The sequence below is a fragment of the Kogia breviceps genome, chromosome 5, assembly GCF_026419965.1.
Source record: "Kogia breviceps isolate mKogBre1 chromosome 5, mKogBre1 haplotype 1, whole genome shotgun sequence".
NCBI classification, from domain to species: domain Eukaryota; kingdom Metazoa; phylum Chordata; class Mammalia; order Artiodactyla; family Physeteridae; genus Kogia; species Kogia breviceps.
Genome location: NC_081314.1, coordinates 95941452 through 95962381, shown reverse-complemented (window position 1 = coordinate 95962381; position 20930 = coordinate 95941452). Strand labels below are relative to the sequence as shown.

At 36.1% G+C, this 20930-nt stretch overlaps 1 protein-coding gene across 17 annotated transcripts in view; it reads left to right on the top strand.

Annotated features, from left to right (window-relative positions):
* Nucleotides 1–20930, top strand: part of BBX (BBX high mobility group box domain containing) — a 292190-nt gene that overhangs the window by 194580 nt on the left and 76680 nt on the right. For all 17 annotated transcript variants that reach the window (XM_067034713.1, XM_067034712.1, XM_059065491.2 and 14 more), the window contains 3 exons: nucleotides 2929–3171; nucleotides 13695–13890; nucleotides 17956–18023. In XM_067034713.1, the coding sequence (XP_066890814.1) occupies nucleotides 2929–3171; nucleotides 13695–13890; nucleotides 17956–18023 (507 nt within the window). The remainder of the gene's footprint in view (nucleotides 1–2928; nucleotides 3172–13694; nucleotides 13891–17955; nucleotides 18024–20930) is intronic.

The following is a 20930-nucleotide window of genomic DNA, read 5'->3' as shown; positions in this document are numbered from 1 at the left end:
GATCTCACCCACACCATTGGTCTTAACTTCTTTATATTGGTACATCAGTTCATTATCCCAACTGGGACTTCTCTGCTAAGAGCCACTTCACATTCTGCCACCAGATCTCATTTCTCTCATTTGAGAAAAAGTGTTCTCTGTTGTGTATGAAGGAATCTTGCTGCCAAAGTTGGAAACACTCTTCCTTTTTCAACCTTTACATCCAGTTAGACACCAGTCACTCTTGGCTCTACCTCATTAGTGAATATTGTTTCTCTTTTCAGTTCTCCATTCTCATGATTACTGCTTTGATTCGGCCCTGTGTCTCCATTCTCGCATGGACAGCTGGAATAAACTTTTAACTTGTTCCTCTAGTTTTGTTTGACTCTAGTTTTGCTACCGTAATTCATGCTCAACACTGATGACAGGACTTCTCTCAAAATACAGATCTAACAATGTCTTTCCCCTGCTTGAAACCACTCATGGCTCTTCATTACATCCAGCTGTGGTTTCCATATCCTGGTCCAGTGCTAGTGTTGATTTGTTGCAGAGTGTTACTTGGCCTCTGGTGAAAGAAAAATAGGTCCAGATACCTTTTCGTTTTAATTTAATTTATATATCATACATATATTTATTTGTTTACTTACTTTTTGATTAGTTAATTTAGTGAAACAATTATAATATTAGATAGTAGTTAAAAAATTTTTTAATGTTCATACTTGGCAAAACAAAAAGTTGGTAATCTGTTGGTCCCCTCCCAAGGGTTTTTATTGATCCGTGCAGTTTGAAACCACTCATTTACAGGGTTAAATGCACTTTTTTTTCTTTTTTTTGTTTTTTTAACACAACAGAGCACATGCTTCATGAAGTGGCCCATAGCTTCTTCTGTAACCTTAGATTCCTGTTCTAATCTTTTATATACTGGTACTATTGAGCTGCATATAAGTGTCTGAACTATTGAGCTTTATTTAATCTCTGTTAGTTCCCCATGACTCCCCATTGACTCCCCTACACACTCTGATTCATCTTTCAAAATTTAGCCCAGACCACACCTTTTCTAGGGAGACTTCCCTGTTCTCCCACCCATCTGCTAGTGCTTCATTGCTGCACTGGTTGTTGCAGTCATTAACCTGCTTTTTAATTTATTTGCGTATATATCTTTCTCCTCTCCCCACACAGTGAACTCCTTGGGGCAGGATTTGTCTTATTTATCTCAGCTCTTGGCTTGAGTTTTATAATTTAGTAACTGAATCAAAAGTTATTCTTTTCTGAAGGGAAACTATAATTACTTCCTCAACCTACATAATACATTTTTTATGCCTGATTTTTTTCTGTAGCTTCTTAGTTTCAGAATGCTAAATAAATATTCCTTGAAAACTCAAATCATTTTTAATGATTATATACATAATGAGGAAGATAAATCTGTATCCTTCACTCCCAGTAATAATCCCTAATGTATTTCCAAATCAAGTAGCTATGACTTCACGATTGTTCTGTACTATTTGTGTTTGAAGATAATTGATGGTTAATTAAATGCATGTGCAATACTTAATTTAAACTTAAAAGGCTTTTAAAAAACATCTAATTGGATTAAGCTAGTGATTTGTCCTAGAGCGTCTGTAACCGTTGCCCAATAAACACGATATAACAGAACCTGGTTGCCTTATAGTAGTGGTTCTCCAAGTGTGATCCCCAGGCTAGCAGCATGAGCATAACCTGGCAACTTGTTAGAAATACACATTCTCAAGGCCCACTCCAGACCGACAGAATCAGAAGCTCTGGGAATGGGACTTAACAATCTGTGTTTTAACAAGACCTCCAGGGATTCCAGTGCCCACTCATGTTTAAGAACTACTGCCCTACTGTGTAATGCAGTCTAACAACTACCTCGATCCTTCTTGATTTTAACTGTGAAGCAGCAAGTAAAGAAATGGTTTTAGTAAGCATACTGGACTTCTGTTCTTGGTCGCACTGTCATATTTTAGCCTTAGAAGATACTTAACAATCCTGTTATATTCTGAGATTCTGTGATCAGAAATGTGCTTTAAGAAATTTAACCTGCAGCCATGCGTAGGAAGTATTGTAAGAGATTGAAAGCAGAAAGACAAGGCCATAGGCAAGAGTGGTACTAGGGCAGTGGCAATGAGAATTACACAGATGGAGAGGATCAGAGCTTTGCAGAAGTCCTTGAAGACCTTGAATGAAATGCTTAGGAAAGGGGAGGATTCAAAACAGATTTTGAAAGTTTAAGCCCTATCACCATTGAATTTCAGTGGACAAGGAAGTGTGATATCTACAAGCTTGAAAATTTACTATGTAGTTCTTCCTTCAAATAATGTTAGAAGTCTGTTTTGATTTTTACACTAGGAGGCTCCACTTGTGATATGCACAAAAACATTAAGTAGTCTGTATTAGATTTTTATCTACTTTCATGTTAAACATTTTCATATTATTAGTTGTACAACAGCACATTCCAAAGAGTAGAAAGACAGAACTAATGCTCATGTATCTTATGTGGATATTGTTGTTAATCTTGAGACCCATATATCACAGAATGGGTTGAATCCTTCATTCAATAGTTAGTTAAATACTAATGTTAGACCAGACATTAAGCTATGCACTGTGTATGAGGAAAATAAGAGAGCTTTTGTCCTCAAAGAGCTCACTGTTAGTGAGAAAAAAATGTAAGAAATTATAACAACAATGTAATATATGCTGTAATACAGACATGCACAGGTTGCTGTAGAAACTAAGCAAAAGAAAACATCTTAAGTTGGTTACCAACCACAAACAGTGGTTGATGACTTTTAAAAAATCGTTTTTTCCCCCCAATTTGTAAGTTGTTTAAGTGGAGCTAAGGAAAAATACAATTTAAAAACCAAGACTAATTGTTAAAGCAAAGTTATCCAGGATGTGTTAAACATTTGGCTTTTGTTTTATTGCTGATAGGTTCAACTTCTTGGGGCTGATGGTCTAGAGCAAGATGTTGGTGAAACTGAAGATGATGAATCACCAGAACAGCGAGCCCGGAGACCAATGAATGCATTTCTCTTATTTTGCAAACGTCATCGCTCCCTTGTACGTCAGGAACACCCCAGGCTTGATAACCGAGGTGCTACCAAGATACTAGCTGATTGGTGGGCTGTTCTCGATCCAAAGGAAAAGCAGAAATACACAGACATGGCCAAGGAGGTAGGTTACAGTGATGAGGTTTTATGGTGACTGGGAGCAACCAATCCTGTAACCCCCAGTCAGTAAATTTGGAGTCCGTGCTAAAAGTCTAGCAGCACGAAGGTGAATCCTTGAATCAAGTGTTAAGTGAAGACATACAAGCTTTGTTTCCTATTCCTGAGTTCCAAGTCCACCTTGCAAATACTGGTGAGGTGCCAAAAGCAACGTATTACCAAGAAGTTTTTTCTCATTATATATATTCCACTGATTGATGTGGGGGATTGATTTTTATTAAGGTGATTTTATTTATTATGATTTTTTCTTTTTTTTTTCTTTTTGCTCTGCGCGGGCCTCTCACTGTCGTGGCCTCTCCCGTTGCGGAGCACAGGCTCCGGACGCGCAGGCTCAACGGCCATGGCTCCCGGGCCCAGCCGCTCCGCGGCATGTGGGATCTTCTCGGACCCGGGCATGAACCCGTGTCCCCTGCGTTGGCAGGCGGACTCTCAACCACTGCGCCACCAGGGAAGCCCATGAATGGTTTTTGTTTTTAGTTTTTCTAGGAACCCGCTTTTGCTGTCCGAGAATGCCCATCGCAAAGATGACAATATTAATCTAGTTCTGATGCTGAATAGCTTTGTAACCGTATCTAAGTCAATCTCTGCGTCTCGGCTTTTCTTTTCTTTTCTTTTTTAAAAATATGTTTTTAGAATGAGAAAGTTAGAGCAAAATTTGTATCCCTCCCAGCACTAATACTTTTTGATTTTTCAGTAAACGCAATTATCAAGAGATTTGCCTTGACTTGTTTCTCTGTAGGTTGTGCAGCATGAATATTTAAAACCAGTAAATGAATGAATGGCGGTGTAACAGGAGGTACTGTGATGTGTGCATGCATGTAAACACTGTGTAGGCAATAGTTGGTGAGAAGTATTTCTATTCAGGAAGGCTATTCAGAGAGGTGGGGCATTAATTCCAAAATGTGAGTAAATTTCTTGAAAAACTGTATTCTGGTCTGTTCCTAAAATAATTGAAATTAATGTGAGTTCATTATGCATTTAAAATATATTGTCTAATGGATTTAGCAAGTAAGGGGAAAGCAAAGCAATATCATTGTGGTTAAACGTGAAAGGAGTAATTCTAACTGTTTCTTGAGTGTTGCAACTTGCAAATAATCTTGATTCATGAAAGCCCTAGCCATGCAAACATTTGGTTAAGTTCTATGGAAAGATGAACCAGCAGGGGACAAATACAGAGTTTCAAGTGAGACATTTTATTAGACATCTCAGTATGTAGAAAAATAGTTCTTTCAATTGCTGTGGTTTTATTGAGTTTTTTAACAAGTTAAGATGGAACATAAAAATTTCTTATGCAATGTTCAGGGAAATTTGAATCCAGAGTAAATGATTAACATAGTAGCTATGTAATTAATGATTACATAAGGTTTCAGGAATTAAATATATTGTTAAAGACAGGATTTTAACTATGTAGAGCATCTAGAAAATTTAAAATCAATTCCAGTAACCTACATGATTTTAAATGTTGCAGGACATTTTCACGAGCATAACAGTAATTAACAGTAAAATTTTCCTATTAAATAGCTTTAGATCCTTTCATAGTCATGCTTATATGATAAAACAAACAATTATCTGAAACCTCATAGGGAACTTCACAAACTTCCTATAATTAAACTCTTGAGTTTGTTTTTGGATTACTGCTTTTGGATAACATGCAGCCTGTCTCACGTATACCGTTTGCTTTTTCTTAAATACTGCTACTTTACAAACCAAATAGGTGGCCATTTTTAAGAGGAGGAAGCATCATTTTCATACAGGAATTCCTTTACTAATTACTTAATTAGCTTCACAGTATTTGCCATTGTGGTGAGTAATGAAATCTAAATCTGATAAGGTGCCCCCCACTGCAAACTACTTCAAGTAGAGACCATAACTGGATCTTCCATCTCACAACTTGCCTTGTTGCTCTTATGAAATATTGTCTCACTTCTAGTACCAAGTGTGGAAGGTTCAGTTGCTTTGAAAATCCTTTATACAATTGGTTTCTAGGCATAAATGATACTTGTTTCAACTTATTTACCAAATGGTTTCGAAATTACGTTAAAGTGCAGGTAATTGTGCTGGTGCTTTTAGTGTTAATATTGCAGCCTTAATTGAAATGTCACTTTAATCAACAAAAACTTATTGGTGGCTTCAGTGTATCGGGTCTTAACGATTGTTAGTGATAAATATGGTCTCAGTTCCTCAAGGTCCACTCTCTCCAGGCAGTCATTTTTAAAACTATTTTTTTATGTGTAACCTTTTAATTTAAAACCCCCAATTTAAAATGTGTTCTCTATTAGGAACAAGACATAGTCTTGCAGCATAGTTTGCATGTGCATGTAAATAGTTTTGTGATGTTCACCAATATCTATTCTGTCATTACCAATTGAATGAGAAATACTTAATTTTTTCCATTCTCTTCTTGTTTTTAAAATATATTCTTAAAGTAATAATTAATACAACTTTGAAGAGATCATTTTTTTTAATCTGTTAAAACTTTCTCTGACTCTTTCCTTTTTTTTTTATTTTTGGCGGTATGCGGGCCTCTCACTGTTGTGGTCTCTCCCGTTGCAGAGCACAGGCTCTGGACGCGCAGGCTCAGCAGCCATGGCTCACGGGCCCAGCCACTCTGCGGCATGTGGGATCTTCCCAGACCGGGGCACGAACCCGTGTCTCCTGCATCGGCAGGCGGACTCTCAACCACTGTGCCACCAGGGAAACCCTTCCCTTACTTTTTTTTTTTTTTTTTCTCTGACCCCTTCCCTTACTTTTTGATTATTTTCTGTTTGTGCATCTGGTAAGAGGATGTACCTGTTTTGGGATTTGTTTTCGGTTTCTTGAATTATTTCCCAGTGCTGATTGGCATTGTTGAAAAAATGTTTGAATGAGGGTTTCATATTCTCTGATGAATCTCATTAGAGCAATAATTAGTTATAAGTAATTTTAAAAATACTGTCCTAAGGATATAACCTGGGTTCTTTTCTTAAATTCGGCAGTGTGCATGATGGTGCAGTGTTGTGGACATTCACAGGCTCTTGCTTCTTCAACTGCCTGTTAAGAGACCCAGAAACAAATTTTTCCTTTTAACATTTTCCCTTACAAATACATGAATATAATCTGCATTTTTGACTAGGATATTGCTGGAAACTTCCACATGTCACTTAAACTAATAGTCATAGTTAATTAATGGACAGTCAATGTAGAGGATCACATATGTTGTCCTTCAGGTAGAGCAGAGTCAGTGCAAAGAAGAGGAGAAGACCTGGAAAGTTAAGGCAATTTTGAGTGACCTTTTATAATACCCCCTCCTTTGGTTTTTGTAGGATCTGAGGCATGAGGCAGAATGCATGCATTTATTAATTGGTTCATTCCAGACTGGATGTTTTACCTAAGCACAAACATGTAAAGTCAGTTATCCTATTCTTCAGAGCAGGGACCTAAGGCTCTTTGGAGTTAGTATCTTGACCGCCTCTACATTGGTGGAGCCTGGGATACTCTTGCCTATTTGACTCTAGCATCCTTTTAGTATCTCCTGTTCACTTTAGACAGCTGAGAGACTAGAGATTTGAGTAAGTCAGTCAAAAATGGTAACAGTAACATGTCGTGGGTCTTATGGGAATAGTCTGCCTGTGCAGAGGTTGGGGTCAGGTTGCGGGTATTTCAGAAAGGGCTTTATGAAGTTGATAGAATTTGGCTTGGGCTTTGGTACAGGATTCAGAAGAAAGGCAAGGATAAGAGCAGATATGGAAAAGTGAGAACAGTTTCAAGAACAAGAAAGTTTTACCCCAAGCCTGGGGTATTTGTATCAGAGTAACAGGAAACGATGATATAAAGGCAAAAAATCTTGAGAGACTGGCCTGAAAAGTTGGAAGTTCAGTTGTATGTCAATAAAAGAGCCGTGGAATTAAATGCAATAAAATACAGCTTGAAGGGAAACTGTAATAGCCTTTTGTAATTGTTGGTATCTGTTGTCCTCAGTAGTCTAGGAGAGATTATCACCACAAATTCTCCATGGGGTCTTTAGTGATCAGTTCTTCCTCCATGTTTCTTCAAGATAAAATTAACGTATTCATTCCCTTGCTTTGATTTCATCAGAAATGTATTCTTCTCCAAAGAAGATTTACCGTCATTTTCTCATGTATTACTCGGAACAGTTTTTGTTAATTATCACATCATGCTTAACAGAATTTGCATTTTTACAAGAATGCTGTGGGCATCTTTCATACTACTAAGCTAGAGCAGCACCTCATTTATCCCCGCATTCTGGAGAAACAAGTGTTACACAAAAGTGATTTCTAGGTAGATGAAACTTTGCTGTTTCTTTAAACACACTTATTTTATATATTTATCCTGGAAATTTTATGTAATATTTTGTTTAAATACTTCCTTACTTAAAAATTTCAGAATGCCTGTTGAATTTTTTCAAAATTTCAACCTATTGTTTCTCTGCAAGAATAATTTTATAATCTGTAATTTGGTGAGACCATTGTGAACAATTGAGTTACAGTCATATTTTTATCTGTATACTAAATGATTCTTAACCCTTTTGTTCTTTTGAATTTCCTCTTTGCTTTTCCATGAGTCTTTCTTTTCGGTCCACCCTCAGCTGTCAATTGACATTTTTTTCTTCTGTCAGCCACTTTGGACTGCCTTTAATGAAATGACTTGACTCTGTGTGGGGTTTTCTGAATATCACTTAATTAGGGGCCCCACCACTTTGCGGGGAGGTGGGTAGTAAAACCAAAGATTTGGGCTTCATGTTTCCCAGTACTTTTTGTTTCTGAGACCTTTCCCATTCCTGTGTTCCAGATGTCAGGACTTTCTTACTATAAAAAATATTCAAGTGTTTATTTTTGAAATAATAATAACAAGTTTTGAATATTGCTTTATTCTGCCCAGGATTCCATTATAAACATTTGACTCATTTAATCCTAAGAATAATCCCATGAGTTAGATATTATTTTCCGAAAGCTAAGGTTGAGGACACTGTGGCCCAGAGAACTTAAGTGACTTATTCAGGGCAGCAAATTAGTAGTAGTAGAGCTTGGGTTCTCATACTTGGCCTTCTCCATTCTCAGACCTTTCTGAGTTTCCACATCTATAAATGGCAATAAAGATGCCTGCCCTCACAGGGTCAAGGTAAGATGCAAATAAGGCATTGTGTGCACAAGCATGGTCTGAAGTTTAAAATGCTATACAAACGTTAGTTGTTCCTGATAAGCAAACTTATGTTTGTTTGTATTTGTTACTTCTTTACCTAGTAATCTTTTACTGTTTTTATTAGAACCTGTTAACACGCTGAAGTGCTACTGAAATACAAAATTAGTTAGTCTTTGAAACACAAGAGTCAACAAAACTAAAATGCATCATTTGCCCAACTTGGCAGATACTGTCCAATGTGATTAATAATCCCTAACAAAATAGATGTTCCATTAAGTGAGCTAACTACTTGATTTCAGAAACATCAATCCATTTGCTAATTGTTAGTAAACGCTACCATTTAAATATTCAAATAAAATAAAATTATAGGGACTTTATAAAGACCCCATTGCTAGTGATAAAAAAAATAGACCTCATAGTGAGTGACATTGAGAATTTAAACTGAGTCTCTTAAAACTAATTTTTGGTGTTGGTTTCAGATGTTAATATTCGGATTGATTTAGAGACCTAATACTCCAATATCCTACAGTAAATCTTGATTACTTTGGAATTTGTGGTCTTTCAAAGGGATGTAGGTAAAAATTAACATTTGTACTGTTTGAAATGTTGCAAATGCATGCCATAAACTATTTTTTAAAGAAAAGGTTTAAAGTGTTTAAGGAAATTACTAAACCTAAGCGAACACATTTTTTAAAGAAAACATTTTACAATTCAAATTAGTTAACGTGAATTATCATACATTTTCAGAAATGTAGATAGTTTTCTTACCCAGATCCCTATCTGCCTTTTAAAATGTACCAAAAGTACATTTTAAAAGAAATTATGAAATTTTTGGTACTTTTTAAATAGTGCTGACTGATTAAACTGACTTTCTCCTCCTTACCCAAATTAGGGAGTAAAATTGTCCTTTAAAAAACTTTATACGTGGAAATGAACTGCTGTTGCCACAGTAATCCTTATAGACATTTTAGGCAACTGTATCTGTAGCCAATTCAGTTTTTCCTTTATGACTTTTCTACAAGAGAACCAAACAATTCCCTGGTCACTTACTCAAGTCACTTTTTGAAGTGTATAGTTTTTACTGGAGTGGCTTTAACATGAAAGTTTTATAGGTTAATGTATAATTTGAAATATTTTTGTTCTATTGGAACTGTAAACTTAATTCAGTGTTGTGTCATATAAAAGTCTAATTAATTTTCTTCCTGTTAAAGTATCTGGTAAGAAAAATTCCGATCTAAATGAGAAGTTTTAAAGTTTTGTGAGGGAGAGTTCCTAAAACTAAGGAAGTACAAATTAATTCCACTTCTCAAATATCTTCCTCTCCTCTTCCACCCTGTATAATGTGATTTCTGCCTGCCAATGTGAAAAGGTACAGCTGTCTCAAAATTCATTAGCTGTCTCAAAATTTATTATGCTAGGGATTCACTTAGCCCCCTGCAGAGTTCTAAGATTTAAAAGTGTGTTATAGCTCTTTAAAAATCAGATAATTCCTGTGTAATCTCTCCTTCATAATTCTGGTAGATTTTTTTTTTTTTAATCATGGTGATATTTCACATATTTGCACCAGAATCAGCTCTCTTTATTTGTATAGATATTCCCAGGGTCCCTTATTACTGGACCTCTCCAGGGTTATCATTCTCTTTCACTCTGTTGAGAAGATCTAGACTGTAATAATAGCTAGAATACTCCTGGACTTTTTGATACATCCCCTCCTCCAATTAGAAACAAACAATTGGAAGACAGTTAATAAGTACATCTCTCCTTAAGGTGCTTTTTAAGATCAGATTTACCATTCTTATAAATGATCTGCAAAAGTATGTAATGTTGAGACCCAAGTTTTTAAAGATTAACATAATAGAGTGTTGTCTTTTGGTATATAGTAATGCCATTGTCATATATGAAGTAGACAGAATACTGTGGCAAAGGGTATGTATTTAATACCATTATTGAATAACAGTGATGTATTATCATTGCTAATGAAATGTGGTAGTAGTTGAGGGTGGACAGAAGGGAGCCAGCATTTACTGAGCATCTTGTGTAAGTCAGGATCTGTGCCTATAAGGTAAATTCACTTAGGTTATCTAATCAGTTGGAAATTTGCAAAAATAAAATAGGCATTTTTATATTAATGGGAGATGTTAAAAAGGAGGTTAGTTACCTAGGAGATAGGACCAGTAGCCTGTGATTGATGTTCTTGGAGGATAACTGAGCTTCCCCTCCCACCCCCAGCATGAAAGCCCTGCCTTGGGGATCTGGATGGGTGGGCCTGTCTCTTTGGTCCTTTCAGTCCTGTGCTGATGGATTTTTGCCCACATGGTTGACCAGCTTGCTAATACTTTCACTCAGCTATTTGCTTCAGACTATATATAGTCTTTTTTCATTTCTCCCTTACTCAGCTTTCTCTGTAATCCCTTTCCTAATAACCTCATCACAACAAATGATTAAGCCTTTCTGTTGTCTCTTATAGCTGAATCAGAGCAAGTGATTGATCATGAGCCCAGTTCCAAGGACAGACATCCTCACACGCTGAGGGTTCTTCCTGCCTCCGCCCTCACTTGGTGTTCACACACTGCTTGTGTTGACCTGTGTGTCTTTTCATGAATTTATGGCATCTCCATCTAAGCTTTAAACTCCTTAAGGACAAGGGCTGTGTGTTATTCTTTTCTCTGTCTCCTACATTCTTAACCCTTTTGCTCAAATATATACTTGATTGCGCTAATGAATGTTGTTTTACATCAAGTTTAAGAATCTGCAAGGTTAAAATTGTAATACATTTATAGAGCATTGACTCTCATAGTGAATTCCCAGTCACCATTTTCCATAAAACCTCACATACTCCAGGCGTTTCTCTTGCCTTTTGTTCTTCAACACATAGTTAGCTTCCCCTTTTACGAACCCTCTGCAAAGCCATTTTTCATGCCTGAGCCAGGGGAAAGTCCGTGGACCATGTATAAGAATAAGTAACATTTTGATTACTGATTGTGGATTGTAAACAGTTTGAAGGCAGGGACTCTAATTTATGCTCTTTTAGTCCCCAGTGTCTAAGCATTGTCTGTCACCTAGTTGATCCTCACAAAGTATTAGATGGATATGGGTGGGTGGGTAGAATAAGTGCAAGAAAAAGACATGTTTATGGTCAGTGATTGTCACTGTTTTATGTTATCTTCAGCACAGCTCCACATCATAAGTTAGTTTAAGCTAGCCTTTATTAATACCATCAGTACTTTTAAAAATAGTTGATGCTGGTAATAATTCATTCTTAAGAATGACAGTATTATCATTTTCATTACACATGTTGATTTTCATCAAAGCAAATTGCTAAGTGATTCTTAGAAAAGGATGTAATATTTACTGGGAAAGAACTTACCTAGCAGATTGACAACATTGGAGGGGAGGAAGGGGACACCTGAGAAACAGAAGAAATCTGAAGGCTAGTGACATCCATCAGTCTAGTCCCATCCGTGAATTGGGACTTTTTTCTTAAGAAACCACCAAAAGTACCCAAAACTTTTAAAATGTCTTATGACAAATATGTTAATTTATTTGATAGTCTTTTGTTACGTTATAGAGTGGTGACCTTTGTCCAAATGACTGTTCATCTGACAGACCAGCTCGTGTGCATTTTGCTGGGACAAAATAATGATGCATGTGCCTGCTGCTTTCGTCTCACCCTATCATTTGTCACTTTCCACCTCCAGACAGCAGGCGAGGCTATTTGTCTGCCTCAGCTTAAGATGTAAATCCCCTTATGCATGTGAATGGGCTGGGATAGAGTACCTCTTACATTACATTGATACCTCCAAATTTATTCTGTTATGTGATGGTAAATTCTAGTTTGCATCTGGCCTTGTATCCCATTTTAATTATTTTTGTAGGAAAAGTAGAACTATATCTTACTATTTTTTATGCTTACCTTCCTTCTTCATGTACCTATGTATCAGTATGCAGATGTACAGCTTTTAGTTAAAAAAATTGATTATTCAGAAAATTTGAATTAAGGGTGATTCTTTGGGATGGTTCTAAACCATTGACTACTAACATTGCATTATATTATTTACAGTACAATTTTCATTTATATGATTTAAAGTGAAGTGGTGGAAAAAGTTTGTTAGTTGGATTACATATACTTACACTAAGGGTAAAGGAACTTTTTTTTCTTTAATGAGTTAGATAAAAATGCTATTTTGAGCTTACACTAAATTAATTTTACACACAGGGTGACCATTTTAAAAAGCAAGTTTAGGGGATTGAAAGAATTGTATTAATTAAATAAGGTATCTAGCAATAATATAACATAAAATCATTGAAGAATACGTGAAAAATTCTTTTTATCAGATAACATAACCATTGGCAATATAACATGAATAGCAAGAAATATATTTTTGTTTAATTATTGTCAGGAAAGGGAAATAAATGGCCGAGTTGGGGAAAAGGGAGAAAACCACAGAAAAATGGAGAAAGGAAGATATTAACAGTGATGTTTGAAACCTCCAAGTAAAGTCATACAGTTTTTGATGGATTAATCTGAAACGTCACACATCACAGCTCTCAGCACGTTCACTTTTGAGATCACATGTGCTCATTACAAAACCCTGGGATGTTACCAGGTGCAGCTACACTTTTTAGATGGAAGAATTGAGGCTGAGAAAGGTTGTACAATTTGCTTAATATCCACAGCTGGTTTATAGCAGAGGTGGGTTTTGAACCCAGGTCATCAGACACTGCATCCAGTACTCTTTCGTCTACATGGCCCTGCATCTTCAAAGAACTAAAAAGTTCTTCATCAGTTTGCCCTACCTTGTTCCCATTCTCCCATTCGTGATCTTGGTGCTTCTATCCCACAACTGATTACTTTGCTCTGTTAGGTTTCCCTGCATTTGCCTGTACAGTAAAGCACAGATTTAAATTTTAACATACTTAGCAAATTAAGCAGTGAGCAGAATCTAATTACTGGCCCTGGTACTGACTCACATTTTGTAAGGTACTTGATGCCTACTTTGAAATAGGTGCTGCTTTACGCACCACATTATTAATAACTCCCGTTCTCTACCAAGGTCAGGTAACGTTTTGGATCCTAAAAAAAAAAGAAGAGGATTAAAAGATACAAAATGTGTTGCCTCTGAACCCTCGTCCCACAAATGAACTTTCTAGTAGATAAATTCATGTCCTAGCTCTAAAGCCCTGTACTGAGATTGTCATTCTTCTACAAGGAAAGAACTTACTGAAAGTGTTTTTTTCATTCATTATCTAAATAGGGGAGTAAGGTGAAGGTACTAGAACTTTTTCAATCTATGTGTTAATTAAAATATTTTATCTATTCTTTATTTATAGTATAAAGATGCATTTATGAAAGCAAATCCTGGCTACAAATGGTGTCCTACCACAAACAAGCCTGTGAAATCCCCAACATCCACTGTCAATCCACGAAAGAAACTATGGGCCTTCCCATCTGACTCTTCAAGAGACTTGCCAAGCCCCAAGAAAGCAAAGACTGAAGAAATGCCTCAGCTTAACTTTGGGATGGCTGGTGAGTTTAGACACTAATTTCACCTGTTCTTTAAGAACAGGCCAATTCATTTAGGCAGTATTTTTAACAGATAATAGAAAGAGAGAGAAAAGCAAAATTTAACCGATAGGAAGCAATGGCAAATATGCAGCATAGCTTAAAGCTTTGGAGTATAACATACATAGAATGTGTATATATAATATAATTAAAGAAAGGAGGTATAGAACAAGTGGTTGAGTCATTACAAATATGTGTGGATTCCTGACATTGACATTATGGAAAAGCAGACAGCAATGTGGAGATTGTCAGGAGCTCAGGGAATTTTATAATGTAACAAAATAGTTTACACACTCATGCACAGTATTAAGGTGTCCCGGTAAGCACCTTAGTTATCTTGGATACCTAAAAAACCACAATTATGTAGATCATCTGAGGATATTAAACATCGAAGCCAAGACTATGAACAACTCCATCACAAATCTGTGATGGATCTGACAGCTGTTTCTTAGAGGGAATTTCCATCCTACCCTCTCCCTGGCCCCCATTCCTGTTATGGGCCAGGCAAATTTAACATTCCAGATGGTCCCATTTGTTATGAGACCTTAATACTCTTTGGGTGGTAAGGAATGCTACAGCATTTACTACCATGAAATAAAGCATTTCTATTCACCCTGCAAATGATTCTATCTTCCATGGCTATTATAATACCGTAATCAAGAGGGGAGTTTTCCGGGATGAAATAGGGAGACTGGGCAGGATGGAAGCACTGAAGTTGGTGTTGAGCTATAGGGTTCCTGTTTCATTATTACAAGCAAATTTTCTTTAAGATGAGAGCTCTGAACAGTTTGCAAAATGGAAAGCTTGGGAGTGGAAGTTAAGCAGTATTGTGATGACACTTCATTTTTTAATAGCCAGTAGGCCTAATGAGATTTAACAGTGCAGTGTGTGATTCATGGTATAACAAAGTGTGTGGTGATGTCATATATACATCTAAGAAATGCAGTCTGATGCAATGGCAGCATTCTGGGGGAACGAAGTCTTCAGGTGATTGTTATGTAAGTGTCTGTAGTATAATTCTAGGTGAGCTTCCAAAATGATGCTTTTGCATATCCCAGAGGAATCAGAATAGAAATCTGTCCTTGTTTTAGCTGTTAACTTTGTATAATTTTAGCTTCAACCCACTTGCTAGTAGTCTTGGTGAGCTCTCTAGACTCCCCAGATTGTGTCAGTAAGAGTCTCTTATAAAACATTTTATCATCAGGATCAAATAAGAGGATATTATGACTGGCTTCTAAGTAAATTCCTTTGATTAGCATTTATCTTCCATTGCTTTTTCTCCCAGTTCTAAATCTAGATTGGTCTATGTAGCTTGTGTTTGTTTTGTTTTTTTGCACACAGTGGCTCTTCAAAAACCAAAAGTAATTGTGGATAAACTACAGAAAGCAGTAAAAGATGTCTGCCTGTAGCACCGTTTCTGACAGTTTATTAATCTACCTGTTATACCTACAAATTCAAAGTGGGACCTAGACTTCAACCAGGATATTTACAAGTCACCTTTTATTTTTATTTTTAAAAATTTATTTATTTAATTAATTAATTTATTTTTGGTTGCGTTGGGTCTTCATTGCTGCCCATGGGCTTTCTGTGGTTGCGGCGAGTGGGGGCTACTCTTCGTTGGCAGTGCGCGGGCTCCTCATTGTGGTGGCTTCTCTTGTTGCAGAGCACCGGCTCTAGGCGCACAGGCTTCAGTAGTTGCGGCTTGTGGGCTCGGTAGTTGTGGCTCACAGGCTCTAGAGCGCAGGCTCAGTAGTTGTGGCGCACGGGCTTAGTTGCTCTGCGGCATGTGGGATCTTCCCGGACCAGGGATCGAACCCATGTCCCCTGCATTGGCAGGTGGATTCTTAACCACTGTGCCACCAGGGAAGCCCCTACAAGTCAGTTTTTAAAAACAGCATTCTTTAAGCAAAATACAGGAAAGAAGGAAAACAACTTTCTCACATTTATCTCGTTATATATAAGGGCCTGTGACGGATGTTGGAAATCCATGATCAGAGCCCTTGTTAAGCTAGTGTATAGTGGATAACGTTGGTGTGATGTTCCTTTTTAACACAATGAAAGCAAATTAATTTGCCTTTAATTGAAACATGGTGCATAGCTGTTTAAATCTAGGGGATACTATAGGGCTTTTAGAGGCCAGTTTATGCTTTTCCTCAACATGGAATCTCATTTTGTTTTGTTTTCCCAATAGTCCTTGTCACATGACATTTTGCATTTTGAATAACCCCAAAGCAGTCAAGTGTATGATTTCCAAGGAGGGAAAGCTATGTAGAATTTAATTTAGTAGAAGCCCTCTCGGTGAAGGGAAAGCATGCTATTTATATAAATATATTTTTGATATATCCAAATAACATTATATAAGTATAAATTAATATAAAAGATGATTATTTCTTGTCTGTGTTTTAGTATCTACACAGCAAAGTCATATTGGTATATAACTTAAATAAATTATCACGGAAGTATGTTCCTATTTCACTTTATAATTTGAACTAACACATTTTTATCTTTATTAGAATGCAATTATGCAAGACTCGTGATCTCTAGAATGGCAGCTGCAAAAGTATTTAGCTGCTCAAAGAACCAAAGCACACCTTTACTTTCTGCTAAATTCACTTGTCTCTCCTGAATTTTATTTGCCGATAGATTTACGTGTCTCTTTTAGCAGCCAAAATAGTTCATAAACTTAACATTTAATTAAGGATGGACTCTTAAAACAACAACAAAGAGCCTTATTTCAGCAAACCAGCTCATGTTCCTCTGTGTATTCCTACGTGGCTACCTTACAATATGGAGCTGTTCTGTAACCACCTGATTGTTTGGTGACATATTTTCCCCTCTACTAAGCCGTTCCTTCCTTCCTTTTGCCGTCCCTCCCTCCCTCCTTCCTTTCCCTCCCTCCCTCCCCTCAGATTCTTTTTTCAAAAAAAATTTTTTTTTTAATTTGACTGTATGTAAGATGTGGTCAGAGTTGCTTCATGAGTTCCTGAGACAGATTGTATTCAAAGATGTACTTAAGGGCATATCTTTAAACAAAAAAATCAAAAAAGAAAGAGAAGAGAGACATCTTAATGTCTTCAGGCAACACTATGCCCAGTCATCATTTTGAATTGTAGAGAGATTACTAAAATAAAAAGTGCATTTATTGAGGACCAATATGCACTGGGCTAAGCACTGACTTAGGCAGTTTCAGATATGTTAGTTCATTGAAGTTCTGAAATTTAATTCATTTAAGACCACCTTAAAGTCTATAGGTTTCTTATTGTCTGTACTTTACTTGTTTAGATATAATCCTGGGTCATAGATCTACCAGTTTGCTTTTGTTTTCTCTTTCTTTTTCTGTTGATTATTGAAGGAATGAAAACAAAGACCTTTGGTAGCATAAAAAGGGTTCATTTTCAATGTTAAAGGTATTTCGAGGCCTTTCAAGGAAGGGCCTAACTGCACCCCTAAGATTTAAGATGTTATAAAACATATCATTGTTTAATTTAAATTTGTTTTTGAAAGTTTTAAAGAAAGAATATTTGAACAAAGCCCACTAGATTTTTGGAGTCCCCTTTGTAAAATATCTCCCTGTTCTCTAGTTCCTCTGATGGCCTTGTTCTTTTTATCAGCCCTGATATCATGTGGCAGAAATAACAATTTGAGAATAACAATCTCAACTTTCTTAGAAGACAAGTATAAGCACTCTTTCATTTAAAAAAAAAATCCATCCAAACTCCCCATGCAGTAAGGAAAGAAGCATCACATTAGGAGATAATTCATGTTATAAACAGCTGTGGTATTGAAGAAAGTATTTTGTTGGAATGGTGGACAACAGTGGTATTTAAAAATCTCACAAAAGTATGAGTACTAAGCACATGTACTCCAGGTTTTTCCTTCATAAAGAGTTTCGGAAGTTTTCTGTAATAATTTACATGTGGTTCTGTTGGATTTCTGATTGCTAGTCTTTGTGAATATTCTTTTTCGACTCTGGATTATATGTACTTCATGGTTGTGAACTGATGATTTACTTGTTTTTGACTTATTTAGATCCTACTCAAATGGGAGGCCTGAGCATGCTGCTTTTAGCTGGAGAACATGCTCTTGGTACACCAGAGGTAAGCGGTCCCTCATCCCTCTCCACTCTGCTTCTGCTGGGGCTTGAGAACACAGACATTTGTGTTCTGTTCACACTGTTAGTTCTACAGTTTCACTTTTTACAGCTCATGAATAAACTCTGCTTTTAATTGTTTTCATTAAGATCTCTATGTGCATTATATTGTGCCTTGAGGGTAACAGAGTGGGGTACGTAAACCCCAAAGGACAGAAACACAAGTCAGGTGCAGATTTTGAGGTTCCCTGAGCATAGGAATAAGACTTGCAATGTACAGATAATTAGCATTTGCCATGACTGTGTCATGGGGTCCATAGGGTGGATCCTATGATTCATTCATTCTATTCATAACATTCTCTGCTTTTGTGATGTTCTCATTAGACTTGCTAGTGAAAAGATGAGAGTTTAAAAAAGCATGAAATTGTCAGTCTCTCTGGTACCTGAATAAATTCAAACTCCTGTTTTTGAAAATCAGGAAACATGGCATTCCAAGATTGCTTATTTTTTTAAATGGAAATGAAAAAGGACCTAGGCCCTTATGACCTTGGTTTCATTTTTTATTCCCTTGTATTGTTATTAGGCTGTTTTTGCTAAATATTTTTAAGTATGGTTTTGATAGGCAGGTAGTATCCGGTAGCCATGCATAGTTTGCATTTGTGGAATTCCTCTATCTTCCAGACCCATTTAACAGAGGCCAGATGCAGTGACCTGCAGATCATATTATTTTACCAAACTCAGGTCCTTGAGCCTGAAGTTTTTCAATCCCCAACCAGAGTTGCTATTTAGGACAAAATAGCAATTTTATTGCATATATATATTTTTTTCTTTCTTTCTTTCTTTTGTTTTTTAAGTTGTGTACGTGATATATGGATTACAGTTGAAGTCTATTCAGATAATCGCTTTAGAGGATACCACATAAGATATTTACATCACAAAAGGTTTTTATTATTTACAGTTTATATTTGGGATCCATAGTAGTTGACCATATGTTCAATTTGATTTAACTTTTTATTTCTGTTCAATTCAGTGTAGCAATAAATATGTAAATTTGGTGGACTGGTAGTTATTTACATTATACTAATCTTTAGCTAGAAAAAGTAAACATGTCACTTTGTACCTTTGCATACTCATTATTCAGCATGTTTGTACTTCCTCACACAATAGCCTTCTCTGGCATCATCTTACTTTCTAACACATGGCTGCTCCCTAATAGCAATCAGACTAACTCTCACTTGGGTGTAGAGTATCCCAAGCATGTTCCCACAGGTGAATGTTGGAGTAATAATGCACATTTGACCTTTCAACACAGTCTGACTCATGATTTCCAAGAATACACTGTATTGTGAAAGTCAGTATCATCTTTTCTAACAGATAAGATAATAATGGAGTTTTCTTCCCAATATCTATTAGCATTCCTTTTAACTTTCAGGAAAAAATGTAAACAAATAAACATCTAAGAACTTACAGATAGATGCTATCTATCTGTAAATGCTAGTCAAAGAAAGGAATACTTTTTTTTCTTTGATTAAAGTTTGTCTCTTGGGCTGTTTTTAGTGAATAGCTCTTCTCACAGCTTTTAAGGACAGCAGAGTTTGACACAAGCAGTTTAAACCATGCATTGGTCAGTCTTCCATTTCTGATGAAGGGGAACTGTTTTGAAAATTCTCAAGCTAAAGAAATAAAGTTAAATGGCTTAAAGAAGTAAACTGTACAGGAGAAGGGAATTTATGCTAAGGAGGAAGTTGCCAGCACTTAGGTCTTTAAGAACCACTTCTAAGAATACAACTCTTTCTTCATAATCCGTACTTTTCATCTCAGATATATTTAAGTCATTATTGAAAATAATCTTGAGATACTGAAATAATAAAGCAGCAAAATTTGTATAAAATAATACTGTTTCTAAATATTAGTTTGAGAGTTTATGTCATAGGTATCAGTAGATTTCATTTAGCACCTAATTTCTATGCAATGTCTTATTCCAAATATGTAGTCATGGTCATAGAACTTCAGGGGCTTATGTACATTGGCAGATGACAAATACAGTGAATACATACTTATATTTTTAAAAGAAAATTATAAATATAATGAGATAAGGAGAGAAGTACAGAAATTTCATGCTTCTGACATTTGGAACAATTACTGTGAAGTCTGTTTATACTATTAGGTAGGACCAGTCAAATAAAGTGACATTTTACAAAAATTCTGCCACAGAGGAGGTCTAATCGTAATGGCTTTAAAAAATGCCACGAGAAAATTCTTATTCTGAAATATTTTATTTAAAGGGAGATTTTCCTTTGTTCAATAGTCTAAAACCTAATCACATAGAAAAAGTCCTCAAAAGTCTATTTTTTTAATATAGAAAATTTAATATAGGTAATAGCTGTATTTTTAAAAACAATTCTAGAAGGTAGAGAGGCTTGCTGTTACAGGAACAGTAAAATTCCAGGTTAAAAGCTTCTTTGGCCTGTACAATTTCCCAGATCTACATGTGATGTGCTCTTAGGGTTTTCAGAGAGAATTTATATGTTCGTGAGATAGCAGTGAGCAAATAATAACAAGCAAAATGTTTGACTTTTCTCCTTTTTTTCTGTCTTCTGATTAACTCTGAATCTGCCACCATAGATTTTTGGCATTATCAGGTCAACATTTTTATATGCTACTGTTATTAAGCCAAGCTTGGTTCTGTAATTTGTGTCTCTGATGAATAAAAGGGATAAAAATTGCATTTATAGTTTGTTTGATTCTTTTTCACATAAAAGATCAGTCCTGTACGTTGAAATGCATTACATATTTGGGATAAATTTTAAAAAGCAGTGTTTGTTATTAAAGAGTTTATGGATTAAAGAAGCAAAATAAATGTATAGGCATACCTCATTTAATTGCAGATATTGCATTTGCAGATATTGCATTT